Source organism: Ranitomeya imitator, chromosome 4 (genome assembly GCF_032444005.1).
Source record: "Ranitomeya imitator isolate aRanImi1 chromosome 4, aRanImi1.pri, whole genome shotgun sequence".
Taxonomy (NCBI): domain Eukaryota; kingdom Metazoa; phylum Chordata; class Amphibia; order Anura; family Dendrobatidae; genus Ranitomeya; species Ranitomeya imitator.
In genome coordinates, this window is record NC_091285.1 from 284280945 (window position 1) to 284294675 (window position 13731).

The 13731-nt window shown below is 47.8% G+C and overlaps 1 protein-coding gene across 1 annotated transcript; it reads right to left on the reverse strand.

Moving 5' to 3' along the window:
• Positions 1 to 1824: 1824 nt before the first annotated feature.
• SNRPF (small nuclear ribonucleoprotein polypeptide F) lies at positions 1825 to 10248 on the reverse strand. Its single transcript, XM_069764705.1, has 4 exons — positions 10110 to 10248; positions 5304 to 5429; positions 3909 to 3973; positions 1825 to 1992 (listed from the first exon to the last, which is right to left on the reverse strand). Exons 1-4 carry the CDS (start codon positions 10110 to 10112, stop codon positions 1926 to 1928), a joined length of 261 nt encoding a protein of 86 aa, XP_069620806.1. The 5' UTR covers positions 10113 to 10248; the 3' UTR covers positions 1825 to 1925.
• Between the last annotated feature and the right edge of the window lie 3483 nt (positions 10249 to 13731).

The window sequence follows — 13731 nt, forward strand, 5'->3', positions numbered from 1 at the left end:
AAGCTTCAATTCTATTTCCCATTAATATCCTGAGCTGCATGCTTTTATGATTTGAGTTTGCCATATTATCCCTACTCCTAAGCCCACAGTTAAAACGTTTAGTGACAATGTTGGCATATTTCCTGGCATCTCCATAAATAATGCTGAAGATTGATAAATGATGTGCAGTACCCACGAGATACTATACTAATATGATGTTCCCTTATACCATGGAAAAACCGTATACTGGTGCTTGTCACAAAATTAGAGTATCAAAAAGTTTATCTATTTCAGGTCTTCAATATAGAAAGTGAGACTCATTATATAGTCATTACAGAGTGATCTATTTCAAGTGTTTATTTATGTTAATGTTGATGCTTGTGGCTTACAGCCAATGAAAACCCAAAAGTCATTATCTCAGTAAATTAGAATAAATTAACAGAACACCTGCAAAGGCTTTTTAAGTGTTTAAAAAGGTCCCTTAGTCTCTTTCAGTAGGCTCCACAATCATGGGGAAGACTGCTGACTTGGCAGTTCTCCAGAAGGCAGTCATTTACACAATCCACAAGGAGGGTAAGCCACAAAAGGTCATTGCTAAAGAAGCTGGCTGTTCGCAGAGTGCTGTATCCAAGCATATTAATGGAAAGTTGAGTGAAAGGGAAAAGTGTGATAGAAAAAGGTGCACAAGTAACCTGGGTAACCGCAGCCTTGAAAGGATTGTTAAGAAAAGGCCATTCAAAAATTTGGGGGATATTCACAAGGAGTGGACTGCTGCTGGGGTCATTGCTTCAAGAGCCACCAAACACAGATGTAACCAGGATATGGGCTATAAGTGTCCCATTCCTTGTGTCAAGCCACTCATGACCAATAGACAACGCCAGAAGCGTCTTACCTGGGCCAAGGAGAAAAAGCACTGTACTATTGCTCAGTGGTCCAAGGTGTTGTTTTCAGGCGAAAGTAAATTTTGCGTATCATTTGGAAATCAAGGTCCCAGAGCCTAGAGGAAGAGCGGAGAGGCACACAGTCCAAGATGCTTGAGGTGTGAAGTTTCCACCATCAGTGATGGTTTGGGGAGCTATGTCATCTGCTTGTATAGGTCAACGGTGTTTATCAAGACCAAAGGCAGCGCAGCTGTCTAACAGGATATTTTAGAGCACTTCATGCTTTTGAACTCGGCTGACAAGCTTAGGATGGAAATTTTATTCTCCAGCAGGACTTGGCACCTGTTCACACCGCCAAAAGTACCAATACCTGGTTTAAAAACAACAGTATCACTGTGCTTGATTGGCCAGCAAACTCGCCTGACCTTAACCCCGCAGATAATCTATGGGGCATTGTCAAGAGAAAGACGAGAGACCCCAGACCCAACAATGCAGAAGAGCTGAAGGCTGCTATCAAAGCAACCTGGGCTTCCATAACACCTCAGCAGTGACACAGGCTGATCGCCTCCATGCCACGCCGCATTGATGTAGTAATTGATGCAAAAGGAGCCCCGAACAATTGAGTGCATTTACTGAGCATACATTTCAGTAGGCCAACATTTCGGATTTTAAAATTATTTTTCAAGCTGGTGTTATAAAGTATTCTAATTTACTGAGATAATGACTTGAGTTTTCATTGGCTGTAAACCATAATCATCAACATTAACAGAAATAAACACTTGAAATAGCTCTCTCTGTTTGTAATGACTCTATAATATATGCATTTCACTTTTTGTGTTGAACTGAAATAAATTAAATTTTGAGGATATTCTAATTTTGTGAGAAGCACCTGCATGTGTTCTGATCACTCCCCAGTCGGGGTGGGAACCTAGAGAGCTCATGTAATGACCGATAAAGAACGAGAAATATTACAACTGTTTTTATTGTTAACAGAAAACACAGAACATGTCCAGCAACAAACTCAAAAAGTGAATATAAATGTACAAAAATAATTTGGAAGTCTGTTCATTCTCTCATCTCGCCATCTTCCTCCTCCTCTTCTACACCACGTATATACAGCACATTGTTACATCTGTACAGAAAGAAAGTAGGTTAAAAATGCTAATTATTCTCTGCTAAGTAAAATCGACGAGGACTAGATTAATAGGATTTACAGAAGTCATGACCATAGTACATTACTTTATGAACCTGCATAAGAAGTTAAAATATATTAACCCTTTTAAAATATTAGTGCAGATTTACTACACTAAAATGTACCAAATTGATTAGGGGCTCATGATGTGTAGTCTGAGAGTGTACACCACCTGGTAGTGTTGGTGCAGTGATGTGCTCTAGGTCATATGCCAACCCAGGCCCCACTACTAAGCCAGCTCACACAGGAGATACATACGGGCACCCGGGGAAGGTAGCTATTCACAATGGTGAATAGACCACAGTCATAAATTAGGCTACACAGAGGATTAGGGGATCCAGCACAAGAGTTGGCTTGGTGGTAGGAGGTTTGCTACATTGCTTTTCCCTCCATTTGACTTTTTTCATTGGATTTCTTTCCACTTTTTGTTTGGTGATATGATAAAAAAAAAAGTTTTCTGTCATGGTTTTTATTTTTTACAATGTTTACTGAAACAGTTAACTATTTTGACAGTTTTTTTAAATCAAGTCTTTCCCAACGCTGCAATCCCAGTGTGTGTGGGTGTCTCCACACATCTGTTTCTTTACACAAATACACCAATTAACGGGTATGGTTTTTTTATTATTATTATTTTGTGATTTTTTTTTTTTTACTTAGTCACTCTATGGGTCTTTAACTTTCATTACTCTGATCTCTGGTATAATGCATTGGAATACAGCAGAATTGCAATGCATTGTGCATGTCAGCATTAGGCCGGGATCACACATGCGAGAAACACGTCCGTGTCTTGCATGTGAAATCCAAGCTCTGGCGCCGGCACTGTGGAGCGGAGCGTGCGGCCGCATAGCAACACATGGAGCTGCACGCTCCGCTCCCAAGTGCCGGCGCCAGAGCTTGGATTTCACATGCGAGACACGGACGTGTTTCTCGCATGCGTGATCCCGGCCTTACACTGACAGAAGCCTTAGTCGATGCTCCTGGCATGGTGTAAGCAGGCCACTGTTGCTGGCAGACCTTCAGGATGGCATGACGACATTGGGCCCCTAGTGATGACGTTGCGAGGGCACTGAACAGAAGGGAGACACTAAAGAAGTCTGCTTCGAGAGTTTGGTCTGACATGTCTCCCACTGGGGGTTATTCGGTAGGGCTATGTCAGTGCTCTCCCTGTTCCTTCTCACTCAAAGGAGCAGATATCGATCCTGCAGCTGTGTTGAAGCCCTTCTATGAGATTTTACAGCTCTTCTGTAATGGCCCATGTTCTGGTATCTGCTCCATTCTCACGTGACTGTGCTGGGAGACACGACAAACCTTTTAGTCACAGCACATATGGACGTACAATCCAGGAGGAGCTGGACTACATGTGCAATGGGCTGCAGGTACCATCTCATGCTACCAGTAGTGACAAGTAAAATGAAAACTGGAGAAGAATCAGGAAGGATAAGGTAATTGGGGTCATCACCAGCAAAAGCATTGCCTTCTTACAGGGTTATCTAGGATTGCTTATCCAGTGCACTTGTTATGTTCATTTACATCAAAACAGGTGAATTTATTCACAATCTCTTATGCTTCCAATCTGGACAGATTGATATCCCTGCGGTTTAATTGGATTATGGTTATACAAGTGTTCCCTACATTTTTGATCAATAAACTTATGTGCATTATCACTCTCTGCCCATTCTCCAGCGGATATGAATAACCTAATGTATTTCACTGTGGTCCACTTGCTCAGAGATGTCTATTTTTTTTAATCTCCTCTCAGTTTGGACTCAACTTCAATTAAGTGTTTTTTAAAAGAAACTTTGGCCAGCTAAGTGTTCTATGCCGGTGATATAAACACAGGTATACATGACACTTACCTTATCAAAACTTCTCCAAGATGTCCGGACAATGCGCCATCAATATATTCCTCAGTGTTTGCAAGCTGCAACATAAATCACACTGTTATGGGTTTGCTCTACACCGCCTCTGATTAGACGGTCTTTGCTGTAACATTCTCGTATAGCACCAGGAAGCCTTCACAAGGCAAAACACTCCAGAATTTGCATGTCCGATTATGTGTCTGTTGATTATATGCACCTATTGTGATACAAATGAGCAGGACAGATGCCAAATACCGAATTATGGGGTGGGTTGTGTGTGTGTGTGTGTGTGTGTGTGTGTGTGTGTGTGTGTGTGTGTGTGTGTGTGTGTGTGTGTGTGTGTGTGTGTGTGTGTGTGTGTGTGTGTGTGTGTGTGTAAAATATATATATCTTTATATATCCATCTCTACACACAGCACAGACCAGAAGTTTGGACACACCTCATTTAAAGATTTTTCTCTTGGAGCTCATCAAGAGAATGCCAAGAGTGTGCAAAGCAGTCATCAAAGCAAAAGGTGGCTATTTTGAAGAACCTAGAATATAAGACATTTTCAGTTGTTTCACACTTTTTTGTGAAGTATATAATTCCACATGTGTTAATTCATAGTTTTGATGCCTTCAGTGTGAATGTACAATTTTCATAGTCCTGAAAATACAGAAAAATCTTTAAATGAGAAGGTGTGTCCAAACGTTTGGTCTGTACTGTATTTAGTTGCTAACATACTCTGTTGTACGTGAAAACCTGCCAAATGTCGTAACCCCAAAGATATTTGCACAGGAATAATCATTTATGCAATTTCTTGATACATTAAAGTGGATCCCATATAACCAGTATAGGTTTCTAGATAGCCTTCTGAATCTCTCTACTCCTGACCAGGAGCTCTAATACTGTCTGCAGGGAACATTTGGTGAAAGCACAAGGAAAGCTCTTGGGAGTTTTTATGTTATGGGAACAAGCCAAATCAGGTCACACTAATAGAGTTTTCCAGGATATTACAAAATTTGACAAAGTAAATGACATAAAATAAAGAAAGAGTTACCTAGAGACTTCCCCCGTCATGTCCATCATTCGCAATCAGGTGAATGACGGACAGCAATGGATCCAGTGTAAGTAGTGGATCTCTACTTTGTAACTTTCTCTAAGGGCTCACACTCACTTGTGCGAAACTCGGATGAGTCTCGCAGGGCAATACCCGGCGCTGCTGCCGGCACGCAGATCGGAGCGTGCGGTCGCATAGGAATACATGCAGCCGCACGCTCCGCTCCTCTGTGCCAGGTGCAGTACCGGGTATTGCCGTGCGAGACTCATCAGAGTTTCTCGCAAGTGAGTATGAGCCCTAAACTAGAGTGTTGGACATAAAATCTCAGAACCCCCCAGAGCCAGCATCATACCTGCATGTTCATATATCCATCCACTGACACCAGGTAGCCCTTGTACTCCATCCCCCACTTCAGCTTCACCATTACAGGCTTACCAGTGAGTCCATTCAAAAAGGGTTTGGGATTTAATGGCAAACTCTGAAAGAAGCGGAGAGAATTGACAACGCTACAGGAAATAAGCTCCACGTGACATGTAATGCGGTTCAACCGTAATTCCCAAGGAGCAAACTTACTGCCTTGGGGTAATCTTTGACACAGAACTTTCCTTTATTCCCTGTAACTTAATAACCAACCTTTTCTCACCTTTGACTCTGCAAACACTCTTAAAGCCACTCTTATTAATTCTCGTCTGGACTACTGCGACACTGCCACCCACAAAGCGCTCCACAGGTCTACACAACCCTACTTCTCCTCGCTCATCTCCATCACCCTACCCGTGCTGCGCATTCTGCAACTGATCTAAGATTAACATCCTCCATAATCTAAACATCACACCATTGTCAGCAAGACTTCTCATGTGCTGCACCAGTTTTCTGGACGATCAGACTAATATCTAGCTCCCACATTTATAAGCTAGCTTTAAAAATAGACTTGTCACCTCAACTCATTAACCTAACTCTCCCCTGTTCAATTTCTAAATTTTCTATATAATCTGGTCCTTCCTACTCATCTGCCTACACATCCCCCATGCACCCTCTGGCACTTGGTAACTGCACTTACCCAGATACTGGTTGGTGACCAGATCATGTGAAACGCCCTACTTATTATAATGATGGCTGGACCACACATGGACAAGCACTTTCTACCTATTGTCCCTTCTTTCTCCTTAAAGATTGTATGCTTGCGAGCAGGAACCTCACTCCTCCTCTAACTTGTGAACTTTGCTACTTCCTAATGTCGTTACTGTTTGTACATGTCCCCATTTAATTGTAAAATGCTGCAGCATATGATGGCACCATAGAAATAAAATCATCATTATTAATGCAATGGTGAGGATCCTCCTGCAGTGGTAAGTCACTGCTACACTGCACACTGGGACTAAGCCATCAATGTACTGCTCCTCTACCATCTCCTTCCACCAGTATGAATGGTACCGCACACTGGACCATCATGGTGCACTGCCCCTCTACCACCTCCTTCCACCAGTACCGCACACCGGACCATCATGGTGCACTGCTCCTCTACCACCTCCTTCCACCAGTACCACACACTGGACCATCATGGTGCACGGCTCCTCTACCACCTCCTTCCACCAGTACTGGACCATCATGGTGCACTGCCCCTCTACCACCTCCTTCCACCAGTACTGCACACCGGACCATCATGGTGCACTGCTCCTCTACCACCTCCTTCCACCAGTACCGCACACCGGACCATCATGGTGTAAGGCTCCTCTACCACCTCCTTCCACCAGTACCACACACCGGACCATCATGGTGCACGGCTCCTCTACCACCTCCTTCCACCAGTACCGCACACCGGACCATCATGGTGCACTGCTCCTCAACCACCTCCTTCCACCAGTACCGCACACTGGACCATCATGGTGCACTGCCCCTCTACCACCTCCTTCCACCAGTACCGCACACCGGACCATCATGGTGCACTGCCCCTCTACCACCTCCTTCCACCAGTACCGCACACTGGACCATCATGGTGCACTGCCCCTCTACCACCTCCTTCCACCAGTACCGCACACTGGACCATCATGGTGCACTGCCCCTCTACCACCTCCTTCCACCAGTACCGCACACTGGACCATCATGGTGCACTGCCCCTCTTCCACCAGTACCGCACAGTGGACCATCATGGTGCACTGCCCCTCTACAACTTCCTTCCACCAGTACCGCACACTGGACCATCATGGTGCACTGCCCCTCTTCCACCAGTACCGCACACCGGACCATCATGGTGTACCGCTCCTCTACCACCAGTACCGCACACCGGACCATCATGGTGTACCGCTCCTCTACCACCAGTACCGCACACCGGACCATCATGGTGTACCGCTCCTCTACCACCAGTACCGCACACTGGACCATCATGGTACACTGCTCCTCTACCACCAGTACCGCACACCGGACCATCATGGTGTACCGCTCCTCTACCACCAGTACCGCACACTGGGCCATCATGGTGCACTGCCCCTCTACCACCAGTACCGCACACTGGACCATCATGGTGCACTGCTCCTCTACCACCAGTACCGCACACCGGACCATCATGGTGTACCGCTCCTCTACCACCAGTACCGCACACTGGGCCATCATGGTGCACTGCCCCTCTACCACCAATACCGCACACTGGACCATCATGGTGCACTGCTCCTCTACCACCAGTACCGCACACCGGACCATCATGGTGTACCGCTCCTGTACCACCAGTACCGCACACTGGACCATCATGGTGTACCGCTCCTCTACCACCAGTACCGCACACCGGACCATGATGGTGTACCGCTCCTCTACCACCAGTACTGCACACTGGACCATCATGGTGCACTGCTCCTCTACCACCAGTACCGCACACTGGGCCATCATGGTGCACCGCTCCTCTTCCACCAGTACCGCACACTGGACCATCATGGTGTACCGCTCCTCTACCACCAGTACCGCACACCGGACCATGATGGTGTACCGCTCCTCTACCACCAGTACTGCACACTGGACCATCATGGTGCACTGCTCCTCTACCACCAGTACCGCACACTGGGCCATCATGGTGCACCGCTCCTCTTCCACCAGTACCGCACACTGGACCATCATGGTGTACCGCTCCTCTACCACCAGTACCGCACACCGGACCATCATGGTGTACCGCTCCTCTACCACCAGTACCGCACACTGGACCATCATGGTGCACTGCTCCTCTACCACCAGTACCGCACACTGGGCCATCATGGTGCACCGCTCCTCTTCCACCAGTACCGCACACTGGACCATCATGGTGTACCGCTCCTCTACCACCAGTACCGCACACTGGACCATCATGGTGTACTGCTCCTCTTCCACCAGTACCGCACACTGGACCATCATGGTGCACTGCTCCTCTACCACCTCCTTCCACCAGTACCGCACACTGGACCATCATGGTGCACCGCTCCTCTACCACCAGTACCGCACACTGGACCATCATGGTGCACTGCTCCTCTACCACCAGTACCGCACACCGGACCATCATGGTGTACCGCTCCTCTACCACCAGTACCGCACACTGGGCCATCATGGTGCACTGCTCCTCTACCACCAGTACCGCACACTGGACCATCATGGTGTACCGCTCCTCTACCACCAGTACCGCACACCGGACCATCATGGTGTACCGCTCCTCTACCACCAGTACCGCACACTGGACCATCATGGTGCACTGCTCCTCTACCACCTCCTTCCACCAGTACCGCACACTGGACCATCATGGTGTACCGCTCCTCTACCACCAGTACCGCACACTGGGCCATCATGGTGCACTGCTCCTCTACCACCAGTACCGCACACCGGACCATCATGGTGTACCGCTCCTCTACCACCAGTACCGCACACTGGACCATCATGGTGTACCGCTCCTCTACCACCAGTACCGCACACTGGGCCATCATGGTGCACTGCTCCTCTACCACCAGTACCGCACACCGGACCATCATGGTGTACCGCTCCTCTACCACCAGTACCGCACACTGGACCATCATGGTGTACCGCTCCTCTACCACCTCCTTCCACCAGTACCGCACACTGGACCATCATGGTGTACCGCTCCTCTACCACCAGTACCGCACACTGGACCATCATGGTGCACCGCTCCTCTACCACCAGTACCGCACACCGGACCATCATGGTGCACTGCTCCTCTACCACCAGTACCGCACACCGGACCATCATGGTGCACCGCTCCTCTACCACCAGTACCGCACACCGGACCATCATGGTGTACCGCTCCTCTACCACCAGTACCGCACACTGGGCCATCATGGTGCACCGCTCCTCTACCACCAGTACCGCACACTGGACCATCATGGTGCACCGCTCCTCTACCACCAGTACCGCACACCGGACCATCATGGTGCACTGCTCCTCTACCACCAGTACCGCACACCGGACCATCATGGTGCACCGCTCCTCTACCACCAGTACCGCACACTGGACCATCATGGTGTACCGCTCCTCTACCACCAGTACCGCACACTGGACCATCATGGTGCACCGCTCCTCTACCACCAGTACCGCACACTGGGCCATCATGGTGCACCGCTCCTCTACCACCAGTACCGCACACTGGGCCATCATGGTGCACAGCTCCTCTACCACCAGTACCGCACACCGGACCATCATGGTGCACTGCTCCTCTACCACCAGTACCGCACACCGGACCATCATGGTGCACCGCTCCTCTACCACCAGTACCGCACACTGGACCATCATGGTGTACCGCTCCTCTACCACCAGTACCGCACACTGGACCATCATGGTGCACCGCTCCTCTACCACCAGTACCGCACACTGGGCCATCATGGTGCACCGCTCCTCTACCACCAGTACCGCACACTGGGCCATCATGGTGCACAGCTCCTCTACCACCTCCTTCCACCAGTATGGATGATACCGCACACTGGGACTCGCCCTCACTGTGTGCTCTTCTGTATCCACCACCGATATGACTACTACTCCCACCATTGTACTTGCTCCTAGGTTTCCCCCCACCAGCATGAATGGTGCCGCACACAGACTAGGCCCTCTGCGTACAATGCATGGTGGTGCCCGCGCCGCCTCCGTCCCCAGCAGTACAGGCCCGTGCCCCCGGCCTCCGCTCGCTCCCGTTACTCACCATGATGCCGGTGCAGGCGGGCCGATCTCTAGATCAACCGCACGTGCAGCACAAAAAAATTCCTCCTCGGAGCGCTCGGTTGAACACACCGCCGGAGTTAGCAGGAAATGGCTGAGGGAAGAATAGACAGTCAGCGTGGATGTAGCCTCAGGAGCTGCGCCCTCTGCTGTTGGGAGGTTGAAAAGTGACACAATTCACACATCGCCCCCTGCTGAGCGTAGCACAGTGGTGCAGCAGCAATGCGACTAGGGGAGGCGGTCTCCGACATCAGTGTTCAGCCCTTGTGATATTAGCGGGCAGCACGAACTCAGCAGCAGACCCTCCCTCCGTATATGACCCGAATATTCCGTCATTACTATGTGTGAATGTGATGTATAAAGCACAAGCCTTCACCCTCCGTTGTTTTGTTTACATGAACCATATTTTTTTTTTTGTTAGGACGTTATAAGGGGTTAAACGTTGACCAGCAATGGGGCATACATGACAGAAAATATCCAAAAGTGACACCATTATAAAAGCTGCACCCCTCAAGGTATTCAAAATCACATTTAGTTAGAATGTTTAACTTTTTTCACACCAAACAAATTACTTTTGACCCAAATTTTTTTTATTATCGGAAGGGTAACAGAAAATGGGCCACAAAATTTGTTGTGCAGTTTTTCCTGAGTATGCCGATACCCCATAAGTGGGGGAAATCCACTGTTTGGGTGCCCGACAGGGCTCAGAAGGGAAGGAGCGCCATTTGACTTTTTTAACGCAAAATTGACTGGAATCGAGAGTGGGCACCATGTCACGTCTGGAGAGCCCCTGATGTGCCTAAACAGTGGAAACCCCCCACAAGTGACACCATTTTGGAAACCACACCCCGCCAAGATTTTATCAAGGGATTTTATAGCGAGCATTTTGATCCCACAGGTAAGACGCATAATTTGATAACATAAAGTTGTCATATTGAATATGTCGTCATGAGTGGGGAGCGCAAGTGCTCGCTACTCCAGTTTACATTGGGTGCTCAGGTATGCTCCGAATATTCGCTGGTGCTCGAGTGACATGCTCGAGTCCCTGCCCTGTATGTTTCGTGGCTGTTAAACACCCCCAAAAAACATGCAGGGATCTGCAATACGCCCTGTATACCTGAGCACCCAATGCAAACTCGAGCAGCGAGATCTTACGCAACACTAACCATCATATCATTATCATTTGGTTTTTTTTTAACTTTTGAAAAAAAAAACGATTCTATCTAAAATCCTAACACAGCCCTAACCCCAACCCTAACCATTACACAACCCTAACCCCAACACAACCCTATCTCTAATACAGCCATAACCATAACAAAACCCTAATCCCAACACAACCCTAACACAGCCATAACCATAACACAACCCTAACCCCAACACAACCCTAACCCTAACACAGCCATAACAATTACAGCCCTAACCCCAACCCTAACCATTACACAACCCTAACCCCAACACAACCCTATCTCTAATACAGCCATAACCGTAACACAACCCTAATCCCAACACAACCCTAACACAGCCATAACCGTAACACAACTCTAACCCTAACCCTAACACAGCCATAACAATAACAGCCCTAACCCTAACCATAACACAACCCTAACCCCAACACAACCCTAACCCCAACACAACCCTAACCCTAACACAGCCATAACAATAACAGCCCTAACCCCAACCCTAACCATAACACAACCCTAACCCCAACACAACCCTAACCCTAACAAAGCCATAACCGTAACACAACCCTAACATGTTGTGAATTCTGTTGTCGGGCTCCCTCCTGTGGTCACGAATGGTACTTCGGCGGTTCTGTCCATGGACTTCCTCTGGTGGGTGTTTCTGAGTTTCCTACCACAGGTGACGAGGTTAATTCTTTAGCTGGCTGCTCTATTTAAGTCCACTTAGATCTTTGCTCCATGCCACCTGTCAATGTTCCAGTATTGGTCTTGTTCACTCCTGGATCGTTCTTGTGACCTGTCTTCCCAGCAGAATCTAAGTTCCTGCTTGCATTTTCTTTGGTTTGCTATTTTTCTGTCCAGCTTGCTATTTTTATTGTTGTCTTGCTTGCTGGAAGCTCTGGGACGCAGAGGGAGCGCCTCCGCACCGTGAGTCGGTGCGGAGGGTCTTTTTGCACCCTCTGCGTGGTCTTTTTGTAGGTTTTTGTGCTGACCGCAAAGCAACCTTTCCTATCCTCAGTCTGTTCAGTAAGTCGGGCCTCACTTTGCTAAATCTATTTCATCTCTGTGTTTGTATTTTCATCTTTACTCACAGTCATTATATGTGGGGGGCTGCCTTTTCCTTTGGGGAATTTCTCTGAGGCAAGGTAGGCTTTATTTTTCTATCTTCAGGGCTAGCTAGTTCCTTAGGCTGTGCCGAGTTGCATAGGGAGCGTTAGGAGCAATCCACGGCTATTTCTAGTGTGTGTCATAGGATTAGGGATTGCGGTCAGCAGAGTTCCCACGTCCCAGAGCTCGTCCTTTATTATCAATAACTATCAGGTCATTCCGTGTGCTCTTAACCACCAGGTCCATTATTGTCCTGACCACCAGGTCATAACAGTACAGGTGGCCCAAAGTACTAATGCATCTCAATAGAGGGATAAGAGAAGTTCTGAGACCATATTTTTTTCTTTGCAGTGTGTTTTGTCTCTCTTTTCCCCTTTACCTCTGGGTGGTTCAGGACACAGGTGTAAACATGGACATTCAAGGTCTGTCATCTTGGATGGATAATCTCACTACAAGGGTACAAAACATTCAAGATTTTGTGGTTCAGAATCCGATGTCAGAGCCTAGGATTCCAATTCCTGATTTGTTTTTTGGTGATAGATCTAAGTTCTTGAATTTCAAAAATAATTGTAAATTGTTTCTTGCCTTGAAACCTCGCTCCTCAGGTGACCCTGTTCAACAAGTAAAGATCATTATTTCTTTGTTACGTGGTGACCCTCAAGACTGGGCATTTTCCCTTGCGCCAGGAGATCCGGCATTGCGTGATGTTGATGCGTTTTTCCTGGCGCTTGGATTGCTTTATGACGAACCTAATTCAGTGGATCAGGTAGAGAAAATCTTGCTGGCTCTGTGTGAGGGTCAGGATGAAGCGGAGATATATTGTCAGAAGTTTAGAAAGTGGTCTGTGCTCACTCAGTGGAATGAATGTGCCCTGGCAGCAATCTTCAGAAAGGGTCTCTCTGAAGCCCTTAAGGATGTCATGGTGGGATTTCCCATGCCTGCTGGTCTGAATGAGTCTATGTCTTTGGCCATTCAGATCGATCGACGCTTGCGTGAGCGTAAAGCTGTGCACCATTTGGCGGTACTATCTGAGCATGGGCCTGAGCCTATGCAATGTGATAGGACTTTGACCAGAGCTGAACGGCAAGAACACAGACGTCGGAATGGGCTATGTTTTTACTGTGGTGATTCCACTCATGTTATCTCCGATTGTCCTAAGCGCACTAAGCGGTTCGCTAGGTCTGCCACCATTGGTACGGTACAGTCTAAATTTCTATTGTCAGTTACTCTGATTTGCTCTTTGTCATCCTATTCTGTTATGGCATTTGTGGATTCAGGCGCTGCCCTGAATTTGATGGACTTGGAGTATGCTAGGTG